Genomic DNA, 16132 nt, shown 5'->3' on the forward strand with positions numbered 1-16132 from the left:
CAGTTCCAAAGCTGATGCAGAAGGTTTCCAAATGAAATGGCTGAATATTGACTGGGTTATTGCTCTCATTAAAGACTCTAGAGAGAAAACTAATATCAAAAGCATACCTTTTCCTAGCAACTTTAACTCAGCAATACAAATGACTAGGAGATAAACAGAAGCTTTCTCCATTTCTGGTGCCATAAAAGTAATACACACATTCTTCCAGGTTTTGATGACAGCTCAAAGAAATAAGAGAAGCTCTTTAAGCAAATGTTTAACCTAACAGTCCCTTTAAGTCTTGAACTGTCTGTATTGTGAAAAATAAAACTGATGAATAAAGAAAAAGGTGTTTTAAAGACTGAAAATTTAGTTCAGATAAACCAAATCTGACGTTGGAATTGGAAAACCCATTTTTTTCCATGCTCAAGAAAACAAGAAGTCTCTGTAATACATTTTCCTGACATAGACCGCACATCTCTGGCACAGAACAAGAAATGTTTGCCTTTACAACCCTCTTTTGTGGGCCTTCTGAGTTAGAAAGGTTAAGGAGCTCCATTCTTCACTGCAGAGCTGCAGCTGGCTATAGGATTGGAGAGGAAGCATATCATAAAATATCATAAAATATCCTTTCTAATGGATAAAGATTGTTTGACCCAAGGTTGCCAGACTGTCCTGCTATGGGTGGTTTATTTCCTCTTGGGCTGGGAGAATATTAATGATGTATAATTGTTTATTGCATGTGTTGTCTAATAATTACAACACCAATATTATAAAGAATACTATTTAGGCAACGTTGACTTGATCTTTTGCAGAAACTGCAATTCTTCATTGCCCAAGTGGTCATGGAGATTAATAAAAAGCTACCTCATGCATTCTGGCAAAGTAATTAACTCAGTATAATCAAGAAGAAAACAGTGGAAGACTTAAGAGCTTCTCAGCACACACAGGGTCATCTGGGTGACAGGTCAGGAGGGTGGGGATGTTTCTATGCTGTGGCAGAAGCTGAAGTCAGTCAGCAGCACAGGCATGACTGCTGACCATTTGTTCTGCTTCCAGCTGAGGGGTGAGTATACCCAGCTGACTACAACCGAGGGCAAGTAAGGTTTGGGGGCTATGGTTACTGGATACCTCAATTTTATGATTTACTGTTGCTGTTTTATGACTGGAAGCTGAGAAATTTTGGTAAATTGGGCATGTCTGTTTGATTTCCTGAAGGAACTTCTGAAAGACAAGGATTTGTTCTGAACTTACATATATATAAATCATTACATATGATGATCTCAGGTTCAACTTAATGAATCTTTCCCCAAAGATCTGAACTAAGCAGCTTTTAAGGCCAACTCTTTGTCTACATGCAGGCATCAGAGTTGGGAATGGGTCTTTCGAAAAAAATTGTCAGCTTTTGAGTTCTAATTCTTTTCTTGGGCAGAGGCTTTTAGTTGGGAAGTACAAATTATACATACACCATGCAACCAAATGTACATCTTGCCATTATGAGCAAAGTGCGAAATGATTTCATGCTTTGATGTTAATGTGAAGTTGAGGATTCCAAAATACTGGTACTTTATGGATTTTTACTCATCTTATTCTACATCCTTGGACAAAACTCACAGTGCCAGTTCCATGAGAGAGAAGGGAGAAAACCCCATTTTTGGCTACAAGGGAGTGGCTGAGAGGATTTGAGAAAGAACAGCAAATGAACAGAAAAAGTCCCACATTCGTATGTGGGATCTCAGGTGTTCTTTGCTGCAGCACAAAAAATATGTACTAAGACACCAAATCAATTGTCAAATGCAAAATGTTCACTGTGGAAATGAAACTGTTCAGGAGTTTTTCACATGTTGTGAACACCAACTCTTCAAATTATTTGCATTATGCTGTTTGAAAGTGCAGTTTACCATAACTGTTGCTGCAGTTAAGTTTTTTAGTTAGCAAAAATAGACGACCTATTTTGCTGTCAATGTGCAAGCCTGGCTCTGCAAAGACAAGGGAATGTTTCCAATCCAGCTCAGCCAGATCACGGAAATATATCCGTGCACTCTCAAAGTGCATTCCCTAAATTGGTTGCTGATTCCCAGTATTAGAAGTACTGTGGCATTTATTTTAAAATGTGGCTGCCTTTTTTTTTTCTTTCAACAGTGCCTCACAGTATCTTCTGGCAAAAAAAATACAAAAGTCAGATGGTTGAAACACTTGAGAATAAATAATATCATTTCTTAGTTATCTTTTTGTTGTTTTTTTTTTAACACCAGAAATTTTGGAATATTTGTTGTGACCTGCAAGAAAAAAAATAAATAAACTAATCAAACTCATCATTATGCACCTCACTGGAGGTCTGCTAGTGTCTCCATAACACGATCTGGTTTTAAAGAATTCAGAGATTTCTACTGTAAATGCTCCATCCAAGCTAAAATTTGGCAAGCTTTTTCATGATAGTAATACTCTCTCCTGCACATAAGTGCTCCTTTTCTCTGAAAACTGGCAGTAATGCTAGTGAAGCATTTATTTTATGGCTTCTATAGATTTTTGTTTACAGATAAGCAAATTCAGTCAAAGTGCTTGGAGTGTCACCTTTTTATTGCATACTTAACAAATGATTCAGACTTTATGGGGAAAATTTGCAACTAAACTGCATTTGCATTTTGCATCCTTTTCTACTGTATTCCATCTCCACAATAAGTCATACTTTTTTCATCATGGAATTGGTGTGCAGTTGCTTCATAATTACAATTTCAGCTTTGTTGCTGCTCAAAGCTGAGTCGCTTATGCTGTCTAGTTAATCCATTTTTCTGGATTTCCGTGTAATTATTATGTAAGTATTGATTGGAAAGAGCTATAGCTTAGCTTTAAATTACTTATTTAAAGTAACTTTTCACAGTTCATTTATCACTTGTTTTTATTGCATCCTGTCTTTTATTCTTCCACATCCTGCATTTTCTCATGTGCTTTCATTTTCAGGGCGACATTGTACATTGGGAGACCTTTGGGTTATGCCATAAAATGTCTCCCAAAGAATAATTAAAGCAAGTAAATCTACCTCTTTGGTGGCTCTTAGGGGTGTTCTTCCTCCTTGGTCACCATCTCCAAGACTGGCCCATGCCAAGCTGCTGCTTTATGATGAAGCCAAGCAGCAATGCTTCCATTTATGATAATTTTATCTCAACACTTCAACAGTCAGTCTTAAAGATATGCAGATAGATATGTGTATATATATATATATGTGTGTGTGTGTGTGTGTATCCTCAGGGGGTTGTTTGGAGGCCTAAATATCACTGAACAATTTTGAAAAGCTGTGCCTGGTATGATTTATGTGGAGAAGTTCTGTCAGCACAGGGATTCAGTGGGGGTATAACAACCTCACAAACAAGAACCTTCATAAATAAGTAGCAGAAATTGAGGGGGAAATGTTCTCACGCCTCCAAACAATCCCATGGAGTCACAGGCAAAGGCATCCATGGATGGGGAGCATTGTTCTGCTGTGCCTCCTCCCCCAGTAAATGGAGGATTGTCTGGCCACCTTTCTTTATGAGTGGTGAACCCATCATTAATTCTTTTTGTTTGTTTTTAAGGAGAATACTTTATCTTCAAACCTCCAAGATTAGAAGTTTCATGTCATTCAATTAATTAAACAATGCAACTCAAGAGCCATAAACATTAAAAAGCTTCTTGGAAGCAGACTGTGGCCCAGTCCATTGGATAAATTGATTGATTACTTCTGTGGCCATTCCTAATAATCTGTAACATTTTTCATTAGGCAGAAAGTTGTTTTCCTATTTAGTATGCAAACGTGAGATCTGGAGCATTCTGCCCATGTGTTATGATTTCTTTTTTCCATTATGCAATCACAGAATGTGTCACTTCCCTGTTTACAAAAGAAAAATGTAAGAGATAAAATTTGTGTTTAGTAAGGATTTTGATCTTCAATATATTAAAGAAATTAAAGTCCAGGGTTGGCAGAAAATCATAAATCATAGTTATGTGTTTCTCTAGAATGATTTTATGGATGCTAGGGCAAAGATATTACCATGTGCACTCTGGTTATGTAGAAATGCCACTAGAGGCTATTTTCTTTCTTCAAAGGTGCCCTTTAAGCTCACAAAAAATTACTCTTAATAGAGTAAACAGGCAATTTGCACAAAACTAACATAATGCTTGTCACAAAGAAAAAAGCAGAGTGAGAAATTTATAATGAATTTTATCTTTCTTTCCTGCTGAGAATTTTCCCAGAACCTGCAGCTTTTAAAAATGTGTTCTTTATTTCAAATTTTCTCCAAATATTTCTGCTATTCATTTTTTTTAGCTTGAGAGGTTTTCTTTCTTTGAGGTTTGATACTAAAAATTTGCATTATGTAGATTGCATTTTTTAATATTCTTCCTGCATGAGATGAATTCACTGGTGCTAAGATATTTAAAAATTCAGAATGAGATTACTATGAGTAATCTCAAAATATTTGTTTAAAGCAATGTTTCTCTGATCTGGAGAAAAGATTCTGCAGAGTTCACCTTTAGTGTTTGGGTATTATCCATATTGCCCCTTGTTACAGAGCTATGAGCTGTCCACAACAGGATATGAAAATCTCATCTATAATTTGTTTCTAAGAAGAGCATTTCTAATCTTCACAAGGAGAAAAGAAGGTTGAAAAACACACCTTGAGGCAGGGATGGTGAAACCAACCCAAAATCTGTGTGTTTGCATGTTTGTGTGCATGGATGCTATCATGAGGCAGACTTGGGAATTGACAATCTGGTGTTTACTGGATGGATTTTAATTTATTCTTCTCCTTCCTTCTTCTATGTCCTTTAAAAAAAACCCAAAAAAACCCACAATATTATCTTTACGTGGTAACCACATAGTTATCTCAGAAAAAGATGCATAACTATTTCTGATATCCATCCTTTGTTTTTTTACAGCCAACCAGCGAAGGAGTTAATGATAACATTACCCTTTTTTTTGGTTTTGTTCTTTTTTTTTTTGGCTTGGATTTGTATCTGTAGAAAATGACACCACATAAACCCAAGACTAGGCAGTGGAATGTGGTTACCTCTCCTTTTTTTTTGCTTTTCCTGCATCAGCAAATCACTGTTATGGGGTAAAACCGTGATGGGTGCTCAACCTCCCACTCCCAGAGCAGGAGCAAGAGCAGAATCAGATATTGCAGCTGGAAAGTGCAGATGTTTTATGTACATAGAACTGTGTGTAAAACACACAGTTTTACACACTGAAACCATGTGTAAACTGTAAACTGTGTTTTTAAACTGAAAACCAAAATATCTCTTCTTTAGAAATGTTTTTTCCACTAACCGAAAACAGAAATTTGTTGGGTTTTGGTTTGGTTGTTGTCACTGTTGTTCTCCACTCGCCACCGCCTCCCCAGCCCCAAAATTTGCTATCATCCTTCACCCTTTTTCTTTCACCTTTTTTTCCCACCTTAAAAAAAATATCTGAAGTCATGAAAGAAAGATGTGGCTCCACAGAGACCAAAACTAGTAGCTCTGAGAACTTAGTAGTGTTTTGAAAAGCAGACTTGCCTCTGCTGTACAAAAGAACTCAATGAAAACATTTGTGTTCATTGAAAAAAAGCTGAGGTAAAATTTTGCAAAAAAACCCCGACTTTGAACTAAGATAGTTTTTATTACTAGGGAGGGTGACATTTTGGGGAAACCAGTGTATATTTCTGGACTTTTGCTGTGGAAAAGCATCTCTGTCAAAAGATTGAAATGTTTTAGTGAAATGAGCCTTGAGGAAGGCAAAGGAGGACAGGGAGTGTCCATCTCTAGGCCATACACTGTTAATTGTATGGTCAGACAACCCTGTTCCTCCCTCTGCCCCTGGAGGTGCCTGCTCAAGAGCCCTGGGCATCTCTTTCTCCTTTTGGAAGTTTGACCACAGAGGAAATATATGGTAAATATGAGTATAAGTGAAAGGAAGGGTTGGAGACATGAAACAGATGATATTAGGTTTGATGATTCCCTAATTTGGTTGATTGAATAATCAAGCCTGGAAACAGGAAAGGAAATTAATTTCTCTTTAATAATGTTTAATGCTCATGTCCTCCACTGTGCTGCCTTGAAATAAGTACCTGAGATTGAATTCTCACAGCCTTCCCTCTCCTTTGCTTTGGCTCACACACACTTCCAACTCCTGTAGTGCAGTGTAAACCTGGCAGAGTTAAACCAGACGTTTGGGGAATGCCAACACTGGGCAGGAGAGACCTTGGCATAGGTCCTGCCTTGCAACCAGTCCAGCACCTCCTCTTCTGCTGCCAGGGGGGTGGTGGGAAAGCTGCATCACTGCTGAAGGGAGCTGGCAGTGCTATGCTGCAGTGTTATCCCACGGGCAGCAGTTCTCAGCTGTCCTGGTGGCACTGATGACCCTAAGGACCTAAGGACACACAGGACAATCAAGAGGAAGGTTGTTCAGATATGATTTGAGAAGCATAGGGGTTCAGTTACTGTGGTATCAAAGATTTTGGATGTTAATTCTGTGATGTCGTTCCACATTTGCTGCCAAAACTGCTTTCCTCCTGGCCTGTTGCTTGCTGTCTTTTCAGACAGCACAGGCATTCAGAGCAAGACCTTGTGCTACGTGAATGCACAACTTGGGTTTGGAGTGAAATATTTATTTGACTTCAGCATTATTCAAATATTTTCCCATTTCCACAGAACCACACTGGGTGGCTCTGGAGACCTGAGATGAGTCACTTGGGAAAGATGTCCATATTCTGAAAAAAAATAATCTTCAGAAGGGGAAGCTTGGGAAGCACTGCTCTGCAGTGATTCCCCCTGGGAGCAGTGGGATAGCAGTACTGTTCTGACAGGTACTCTGGGGCCTGCGCTGGGCTGTGAGGACTGGAGGTGAGTGCAGGCATGCAGAGAATGCTGCTAAAACGCTCACTTTACATGGTAACTTCTCGAGTAAACCTGCACACCCTACAGAGCAAAGCTGCACGCCCCTACAGAGAGCAGCGCTTGGGAGACCCCTGCTACCAGTTTGTTCTTGTGAGGGCTCCAGTTTGCTTAAATGAGGTCAGAGTAAGTCTGTTCTTTGGGGCCAGAATTATAGTGCAGGCGGGAGTAGAGTCACCGTGGGCAGCAAAGAGATGAACCATAGAAATCTGCATTTTTCTAGCAAGCCAGCTATGGCTGCAGCCTCAAACTCCGAAGGGTTTCACCGCTACTTTGCAGTCGCATTCATTCTAGGGAAAGGCCGGTAATTGGACATGATAGCCGGCTAAAGCACCCACCCGAGGCTTCCGAGTTACGTGACTCGTGCCACCGCCTCTGGTAGCGACCCCGCTACGTGCCGCGTGTGCCTGGGCATCCTTGCGGGCACGGGGGGGCAGGCAGGCTCAGCCCGGCATCCGCGATCTGCCCCTGTCCCCTCGCCGCGCACGCACCGGGACCCGCACCGGGACCCGCACCGGGACCGCACCGGGACCCGCACCGGGACCCGCACCGGGACCGCACCGGGACCCGCCCGGCTCGCAGCCGCCCTGCCCCGCCCGGATCGCCCCCGCGGTGGGCGGAGCGGGGCGGGGGCGGCGCCGGGCCCGGGGCGGTGGCGGAGCGGGGCCGGGCGGGGGCGGCCCCTCCCGGGCGCAGCGCGAAGGCGGGCGCGGGGCATGGTCCCGGCCCCGCTCCTGCTCCCGGCCCCGCTCCCGGTCCCAGCGGCGGCGCGGAGCGGGCGCGGAGCGGTGGCATGCGGCGCGGAGACATGCGGCTCTGCCTGCCGACATGGACATGGACCGCCGCCGCCCGCCGCCGCTGCTCCTGCTCCTGCTGCTGCTGCTGCTGCTGCTGCTGCTGGTCCGTGCTGCCCGCGGCGCTGCCGCGCGTCTGAGCGCCCGCCCCGGCAACGAAGGTGAGCCGCGGCACGGCCGGGTCACCCCTTTCTTCCTTACTCTCCCTCCATCCCCACTGCCCTCTTGCCCTCCCTTTCCTCCATTCCCCCTTTTCCTCTTGCTCTCCCGTCCCTCCATCCACCCTTTCCTATTTATTTTAATTCTTTTTGATCTGTTATTCCCCGTTCCCGCTCGCCCTTAGGGTGGTCCCGGGTGGCATCCCCTCCTCGCCCCCGGGACCGCCGGGCTCGCCGTGCCCCACCCGCCCCCCGAGGAAAGTTGGCGAGGGCAGGGCAGCCTGTGGCGCCCCGGCTCCTCCGGCAGCGGGGGCGATGGGCAGCGAGGAGCCCGGAGGCGAGGTGGGCAGAGGGCGGGCAGGGAAAGGGGCAGCGCCGGGAGCGGCCGCGGTGCCGCCGCGCAGGGGGAGCCGGAGCATCCCAGCCCCGGCAGGTGCCCTCCTGTTCCATCCTCCAACAGCTGAGAGCTGACAGCGGTGGGAACCGGCTGCAAAGGCTAAAGGGTGGCCCCCGTGTCCCTCACCCCGCGAGCCTGCGAGCCCTTTCGCATGTGGTTGCATTAGTCGTCCTGCCTTTCAAAACTTTTAATTAATACAGAAAAAGAATCGAAGCTGGCTCCCCTGTAAAACCTCCTCTTGGTCCCGTGTAGCGGTTTTGTATCAGATGGTGTTATTTGTGTTATTTGTATCAGATTTTTATCAGCTCGTATTAATGCGTTGAAATTGTGCGCGTGTATGTCAATGTATGTGAATTTGCAGAAACAAAGCATGAGTGGTTTTTGTTCTCTTTTGCTGTGCTAGTTTATAAGATGACATTTGCTGAAAATGCATGTTATGTTTCAGGGGGAAAAAATGACAACTAGACACTGAAAAAAATTATTTAAATACTTAAACCAATAATTAAAACTGACTTTCTCCTATTATAAAAAAAATAAATTGAGTTTTTGCTTACTTGCACAGTGAGGGCACTTGGCTTGACCAGGATGTCCAGTGTAATTATCTTTAGGGATAAAATCTAGAGGCCAAAGGTTGTAAAGAACTTCTAGCATCCAACAACCATGTAAAACTTGCACCTTCTCAAGCTGTAGTGTTTGTGCAGAGAAGCAGATATCAAAGCTGTTAGAGCAATTATTTCTCCTGTACAAGTAATGCTGATGTACTTATTGATATTCTGGGTGCTTGTGGGATAAGGCGGTGAGATAACAACTTTAAATGATTTCTGGGGGGGGGGGAAAGAAATAGAATAAAAAGATGAAAACTTTACAAGTCCTCAGTAATCTTTAATCAGTTGGTTTCGTTGGTAAGAAGTAATCATGGTACCATTATAGTAGAAGAGAAATATGTCATCTGCTTGTGTGGTTTATGGAAATTCGTTTTATATACAGTGCTTATTTAAAAGAGTGTGCTTTCAATAGTCACTTTTAAGCCCCCCGGATATATGTTATTTTGTAAATATTGTCATCTCTTACAAATTATTTTCAGAAATGAAAACAAGAGTGTTAGTAGGGGTTACTGTTGTCTTATTAAAAGCTTTTTGGGAATGGTTGTAGTTCTGTCAGTCAGTGGAGCAGCTCTGCCTCCATGGCAGTGGCACACAGGCACATTCTGTAAACTGAGACTAACCAAGCCAAAAAGATATTAGAGCCTTCAAGTTTGTAAAAAAAAAAAAAAAAAAAAGAAAATAACCACTTTGTTTCTGTGTTTAAAGTCACTGGCACTGAGAATTGAGAAAGGAGGGGAAAAAAATTGGTATCATAGGGAATGCACATTAAACACACTTGTCCAAGCCAGCTTTGAGCAAATACTGCTTCCATTCTCTCTTTTCAGCTTCAAGAGCTTGTACAATATGAGCAATATTTTCAAAATAGATGGTGAAAACAACAGTATAAATGCAGTTACCAGAAGAGTAACCTGCTTTTGCATGGCTACTTTTTTTGAAGCATGTGTTTTGCTGTGCCTCTCAAACCCGGGAATACTGACAGTTTCTTTTAAAAAAGAAATCAACTTTTAAAGGGCTTTTTTTTTTTTTTTTTCTTTTTTTTTTTTTTTCTTTTTTTTTTCTTTTAATTTTTTTTTTTACCCCTGTTTAGGAAAGCTCAGTAATTACAGTGTATTTAGGCTGATCATGTGAATTTAGAAATCTGAATTATTATGATTTGCTGACCCACTAATTTGATGAATAAGTGTTAGCATGCAGCTCTAAATCATGTCAGAAGATGATGTTTCTCTGTATTAAATAATTTTTTTCTAATCACTACAGTTACTTTCCTGCCGTTCTTACCAGAAATTTCCTCTCAAAACTAGAGATAGATGTTTCCACATTTCTCTGGGGTATTTAGAAAAGTTTCCTTTCTTCACCACTGAGAATGAAAAAAGGTATATTTTGGACAGAGACTGTTAATAAAGGTGTGTAGATAAAAATGTATACCTATTTTCCCTATATTTTTTATTAAAGCTATTGTTGAAATTCTCCTCATAGATTGTTTTTAAAAACAAAGATGGAACTAATCTTTTGGTGTGTTTATGTAGCTTTGTCTAACTTCTAGGGGATGTAAATGTTGCAGTAGGCACATTACAAGAGCGTGTTCAGAGCTATCAGAAATATTTCCTAAATTTATTTTATTTGAAAGAAATAATTCTCTTTTTTAAATATAAATTTAGTTTACTTTTGCAATTGATTATTAAAACTGATGATTGTCTGAGTTAGTCCTAATACTGCAATGGGAGTGGATGGGCTGAAGGGAGGAAAGGATGAAAGAGGGACTGAAGGCAAGTTGTTGGCTTCTTTCATTTTGTGGTGTTCAGTGCAGTCCTTTTTTCTCTTTTTCTTGGAGTGCTTGAGTTTTTGTTAATTTGCTTCATCCCGGACAAGTTTTATTTAGAGTTTTTTTCTTGACGGAATGTAACATTTTGCACTGAATTTGTTTTTTAAACTCTCTCTGCCATGCTCCTCAAAAAGCTGCGTGAATTTTACCTGCACAGTCACAGGAGCTCAGGGGGGTTCTGTGAAGTTCAGATTTATCTGTGTGCACTGGGAAGGTGTGTGCCATTTTCAGCGAGGCAGGAAAATGTCAGGAAGATTTGACATCCAACTTTTTTTCAGTTTGAAGTTGGAAACTGCACCACGTAGGTGCACAGAAAGCACATGTTCTCCTCTTCCATTTTCCGCTTGGTGAGGGTTGTGGTTTTTTCCTTAGAAGGATGCAAATTTTTTCTGAATAATTCCTACAGTATCAAGAGATCAAATTAATTTTATTGTTCTTTAATTTAATAATTTTTCCTCGGTCTCTTCTGTAACTATATTGCCTGCCTGAGGGTACCAGCAACCTTAATTTCACTGTTTTATAACCCACAACAGTTAACACTTGACCTAGGTCATTAACAGGATTATCAGCAAATTTGTTTAAGCTTTTACTGACAACCTGAATTGCTTCAACAATATTTTGACTGTGCAGACAGGAAACTTCTTGTAACCTCTCAATCTAGCATAAAATTAATTTCTTCTGAACACAGCTACCAAAAGATCAATACGTAAATCTGCTTACAGTACTTGGTTTCAAATAGTTTTGGTTTACAGTAAAAAGGTTCCAATCAGCCTCTTTTTTCAGTCTGTACTGGATTTGCAGATGCAATTTCATCCTTTTTTCATTGATTGCCATCTCAGAACTTTGCATAACTATGCAATTAAATACAGCATTTTATCTGAGCTGGTCTCTGTTAACACTTAAAGTTGCAAAAGACAGTTTACTGTGCCTTTGTAATAATGACAGCTCTTGGTGTGGTTTTGAAAAAAGTGATGCTTGCACATGGAGCAAAATGCCTGACTAAATCTTGCGTGTAATTTTGGGAAAGGCTGTCAATACTGGGAACTTTTCAATGGAATCAAAAGGAGTTGCACAGGGAAATGCTTCTTACAAATCTTGCTTTGCTGTGTGTCAGGTATCATTAGGTCAGGGTAAGTCTTCATTTCTCATGGCACAATTCCTGCTGGTGCCTCTGGCTTGAGTTTTTATCTGCAAAAGAAGTTAAAAGTAGGGATAAAAGTCTTAGTGTGATACCTTTTAAAATTTAGTTTCACAAAACTCAAAGTCATGGGGGGCTAAAGGACTGTTTTTCATACAGCTGTATCGTATTCAAAGCTTCTGTGCTTAATCCTAAACTGTATGATTAGACAAATAATACACGTTTTTAAATTCACACCATGATGGTTTTAAAACCCTGCGCAACAGGAGAAGCTGAGTAAATTCTTCATTTTCTGTCAACATTTTTGATAGTAGGCTGCAACACAGAGAATCATTTATTTCCTTTTCTGTTTGTCACTGGACTTTCTCTTGAAAGTCTTACTGCGGATTTCAATATAGTGTGTAAAAAAAATAAATCACTACATATGCTATACCAGACTTAAAGCAGATGTTTGAAACACAAAAAGATGTGCAAATTGGACACAGCAATTAATTCTTATTGCAGTTAATTTGGATACAATGTATTTGCTACCCAACAAAGCAGTCAGGGCACAGGAACGGGTTCGAACTCTTCTGTCCTCTCAGCCTCAGGAAATGAGGCTTCAGAGGCACCACCAGAAGGGAGAGCATGAAGCAGATAATAGGCTCAACTAAGTTTAACAGTTATTTACATAAAATCTTTGCACATCAGGAGTGCATTGAGATTGAACCTAATTTTTTCATTCCCATCTGGGGGGATATACAAATTAGCTTTAATTTATTTTTTCTTTAAATTATTATCTGCTGGTGTTAGGGAAATTGCTATTAGTATACTTACAAGTTTTCAAACAGAATCAAAAGTAAGTTTTCCTCTAGGAGTGTATGTAATTGCTCTTGTTCTTGTAATCCCCACTTGATGAAAGTTTAGAAATACGGATGCAGGTGTTCATTTTCTTGTTTGCAGAGCCCTGGATTTTATCACCAGTGAGGGTCACTACAGAGCTGTTACCAGATACAACAGCACTGTGTAGATTTTTATGCAGAGCCTGAGTTAGTTCCATGAGATACCTGTAATTCATGTCAGTACCACTGCTTTGGAGCTGCTGTTTGATTTTTCTGTAGAAAAAAAATAAAGAAATAAAACAACAACAACAAAAACCCCACAACCAAACAAAAAACCCCAGAGCAATAATCATATCCTTACTTTCCGTGAAGTTCAAAGCTCAACTCAGAGGAGCTGATACTGAAACACAGAAAGTCACTTTGATACCCTAAAGTGCAAAATTAGCTGGACTTGTCCAGAGGTGTTAGATAAAACTTCAGAGGGCTTTCAATAGCTCCCTGCCTTTCTAAAAGATAATTCCAGCCTGCAAAGAGTTGTTTTTTCTGGAATAAAATGTTTCCTTTCTTTTGCAAATGTATTGTTGTATTTGTTGAAGCATTGTTGAAAATATACTTATGAAAAGGAAAAGCCTTGCCATAAGAAATGATACAGTGAAATGGAAGAATTTTTTGTTTACAAATGCATATGACTACTGTTAAGTGATTGATCCATTTTGCTAAAAATTCACTGCATCGATATAACCCTTATTTCCATAAACACTTCAGAGCAGTAGCTTTTTTTTTTAAAAATAATATTCAAACTGTTTTAAACAAGAATCAAAACTTTTAAAAGAAAATAGGTTAATTCAGAAGATTAGATATGAACTCCCAGTGGTGTAATTTTGGAAACAGAGCGTGGTGGCAATTTGTGGGGTTAGGATTGTATTCCCCAGCAGCAGTCTTGTGCTTCTTGGTTTCTTAGGGCTTGATAAATCCGAGTGCAAGTCCTTATTTTGCAGTGTAAGCGCTCATTTTTTTCAGCATGAAACGGATGTGAGATTAAAATTCAGTCTCTCAGACTGAAAGTTCCTTTCAAATTTCTGCAGTGAATGAATGAAAGAAATAAAGATATAGAAGTAAAGATAATCTTGCCTGAAAGAAACCTTGAGATGGTGACAGAAAAGTTCCAGCCTGCCCGAGTGACGGGGAGCCTGAATGAAACACCAGCACGTAGAGCCTTAAATTTGCAGAGACATTATTAAATGAGACACACTACAAGCAGAAACGGTTGTGCCACTCTCCTTTTTTTTTGCATTAAACTACTGTGTCCTGCTGTTTCAGGCAAAATATGGAAGAAAATCCCATTAATCTACTGGAAAAATATTGATGAAAGAAGAATAGCAGACCAAACGAACAGTCCTTGAAACTTGCTAGCAATTAAGTGAACAATAGGTTGAATGTTAAGGTTCAGTCAGGGCAGTTTAGTGTAATAAGGTGTGGGAATGGCACTTTTTTTTGTTTCCAGCTTGTTTCTCTTACTGTTTTATATCCGTGTTTGGATAGAAAGATTTGCATTGCATTGGTGTCTTTTTTTTTTTTTTTTTTTAGCAATAATTAAATGTTAAAGTATGGGACAGTATTTAAAAACTAAAACTCTTAAATTGGTGCCTAGGATTGGAGGGCTTTGTAGAAAATCTACGAGTGGCGAGTTACTATTTAAATAAACTGTAATTAAAGCACAAAAAGTATGTTTTGGTCCGTGGTGAGCTTCCCACAAGCTTTGTGCAGTAACAAATAGCAATGAGGGACAAGGGGTTTCTTGATTTAGTTTCTGATAATTAAAAGGCAGCTAGAGGGGGTTTGCTGTGCTGGATTTTTTGAGAGATCTCTTTTGGAAGGAGAGAGAAGGATTAAAGTAAGAGAATAAATAGGCAGAGATGAAGTGAAAGTCGGATCTGAATCTTAGAAAAATCAGACTAAAATCCAAATGTTTTCCGATTAATGACAGTGTTAGAAACCCAGAATTCAGTGCTGACAGTGATTTGAACACTGAGCAAAGCACAAATTAAGAAATTCCTTGCCTCCCTGAAAGTCTTAGTTCTGTTTACATTAGTAAGCTTCAGGACTATGATTTACCAGTGCTGAATTTACACAGAGGCTGCAGTTAAGACAGGGTAGGGACATTTTTACCATTCTATTTAGTCTTTCTCTAGCAGTGCTTTCTTTAAAACAGGGGAAAAAAAGAAAAAAAAAAGAAAAGAAGGGGAAAAAAGAAAATAGAAAACGAAAGAAGCAAAAAAAGAAAAAGGCAAACCAAGTTATGTCTGTCCAACCTTCATGTTCATGACCAGTTATGGAGAACACTGACTTAAGGCCTTTATATAGAAACAGGTTCTGAGATGGCAATGGCCCTGCAAAACAACATTCAGCCATTACTAAATACTATTTACCAGAAGGGGGATAGTTTGATCCTGTAGATGTCCAGAAGAAAAGACAAAGGAAAGAATTACATGTTTAATGGCATTGCTTTTCCATAGTTAGTTGGTTGCCTTGGTCCTGGAAGCTGGGTCAAAGCTGGAATTTTTTCCATTCAAGAAATTGAAACAGAAGTTGTCTGTGCTAACCAAGGAAAGAAATTCTGGAGAAAAAGCATGAGGAGTATGCTTAGTTTGTGGCACATAATGGAAACCTGAGCCCTTTGTGGGAAGGTAATGGAAGCAGAAGAATAAGCAGAAGACAGGAATACGAAAAAGTGGCTTGTGGGTGGATGGGAATAGAGCAGTCATTTAGTCATTTACCTTTGTTATAAATATTTGTATTTCTCACATATGGAAATAGTGAAAAAAGATGTTAGCAGGGTTTTGGTTGCAAAGGCAGCAAATGAAGTCAGGGCAATTCCATTTTTCATATGGATAGCTCAGCACACATGTTCTGCATTAATTACCTCCATAAATTCTGTTAACCTGGCAAACAATGGAAACATGTTGGTGACATCACTGTATTGGAAAATAAAAGTGGTTTTAGCATCTTGATTTTCTCAACATGACATTTGAGGAGATTTCTTATGCTATTGGCATTTTACTCCCCCAGTTTGCACCATGATGTTTAGTCATTCACTTTGTGGATTTATTTTATCTGTGGAGTAGCCATGTAAGGACCCAAGCATTTCCTAGTCCATTCCAGCTGGAGCTCTTGATTCATGGGAGTAGAGAAGAAAAGCTTGACAAAACTATCAGGGCACACCTGAGTATGTGGCTTTCCAAATGTAGTACTTCATGATTCTCTGATTTTTTTTTTTTTTTTACAAGTCTTAATTCCTGTGTTTCAAACTCACAAAACCAAACCCAACCCAACTCTCTTCCCTTCCAAGAATTTTGTTTTTTGTGCCCCATGCAAAGAGTTCCTTAAAAGCAAATTTTTTTATGGGTTGTGGCTTGCTGCCAGCTGATTCACTTGGGGGATATCACAGCCTTTTTAACAAATGAATAGTCATTTCCTGGACTTGTGCTCTGGTCCTCGTCTCAAAAATG

General features: G+C 40.1%; 1 protein-coding gene across 2 annotated transcripts in view; it reads left to right on the plus strand.

Moving 5' to 3' along the window:
* The first annotated feature begins 7594 nt into the window (after positions 1 to 7594).
* Positions 7595 to 16132, plus strand: part of EPHA3 (EPH receptor A3) — a 206089-nt gene continuing 197551 nt past the window's right edge. The window contains exon 1 of one of the 2 annotated variants that reach the window (XM_051780236.1): positions 7595 to 7843. In XM_051780236.1, the coding sequence (XP_051636196.1) occupies positions 7717 to 7843 (127 nt within the window). In that variant the 5' untranslated portion in view covers positions 7595 to 7716. The remainder of the gene's footprint in view (positions 7844 to 16132) is intronic. The other variant, XM_051780235.1, reaches the window with a different exon arrangement.

Source organism: Manacus candei, unplaced genomic scaffold (genome assembly GCF_025592945.1).
Source record: "Manacus candei isolate 608988 ecotype Guabito, Panama unplaced genomic scaffold, ASM2559294v1 h1tg000014l, whole genome shotgun sequence".
NCBI classification, from domain to species: domain Eukaryota; kingdom Metazoa; phylum Chordata; class Aves; order Passeriformes; family Pipridae; genus Manacus; species Manacus candei.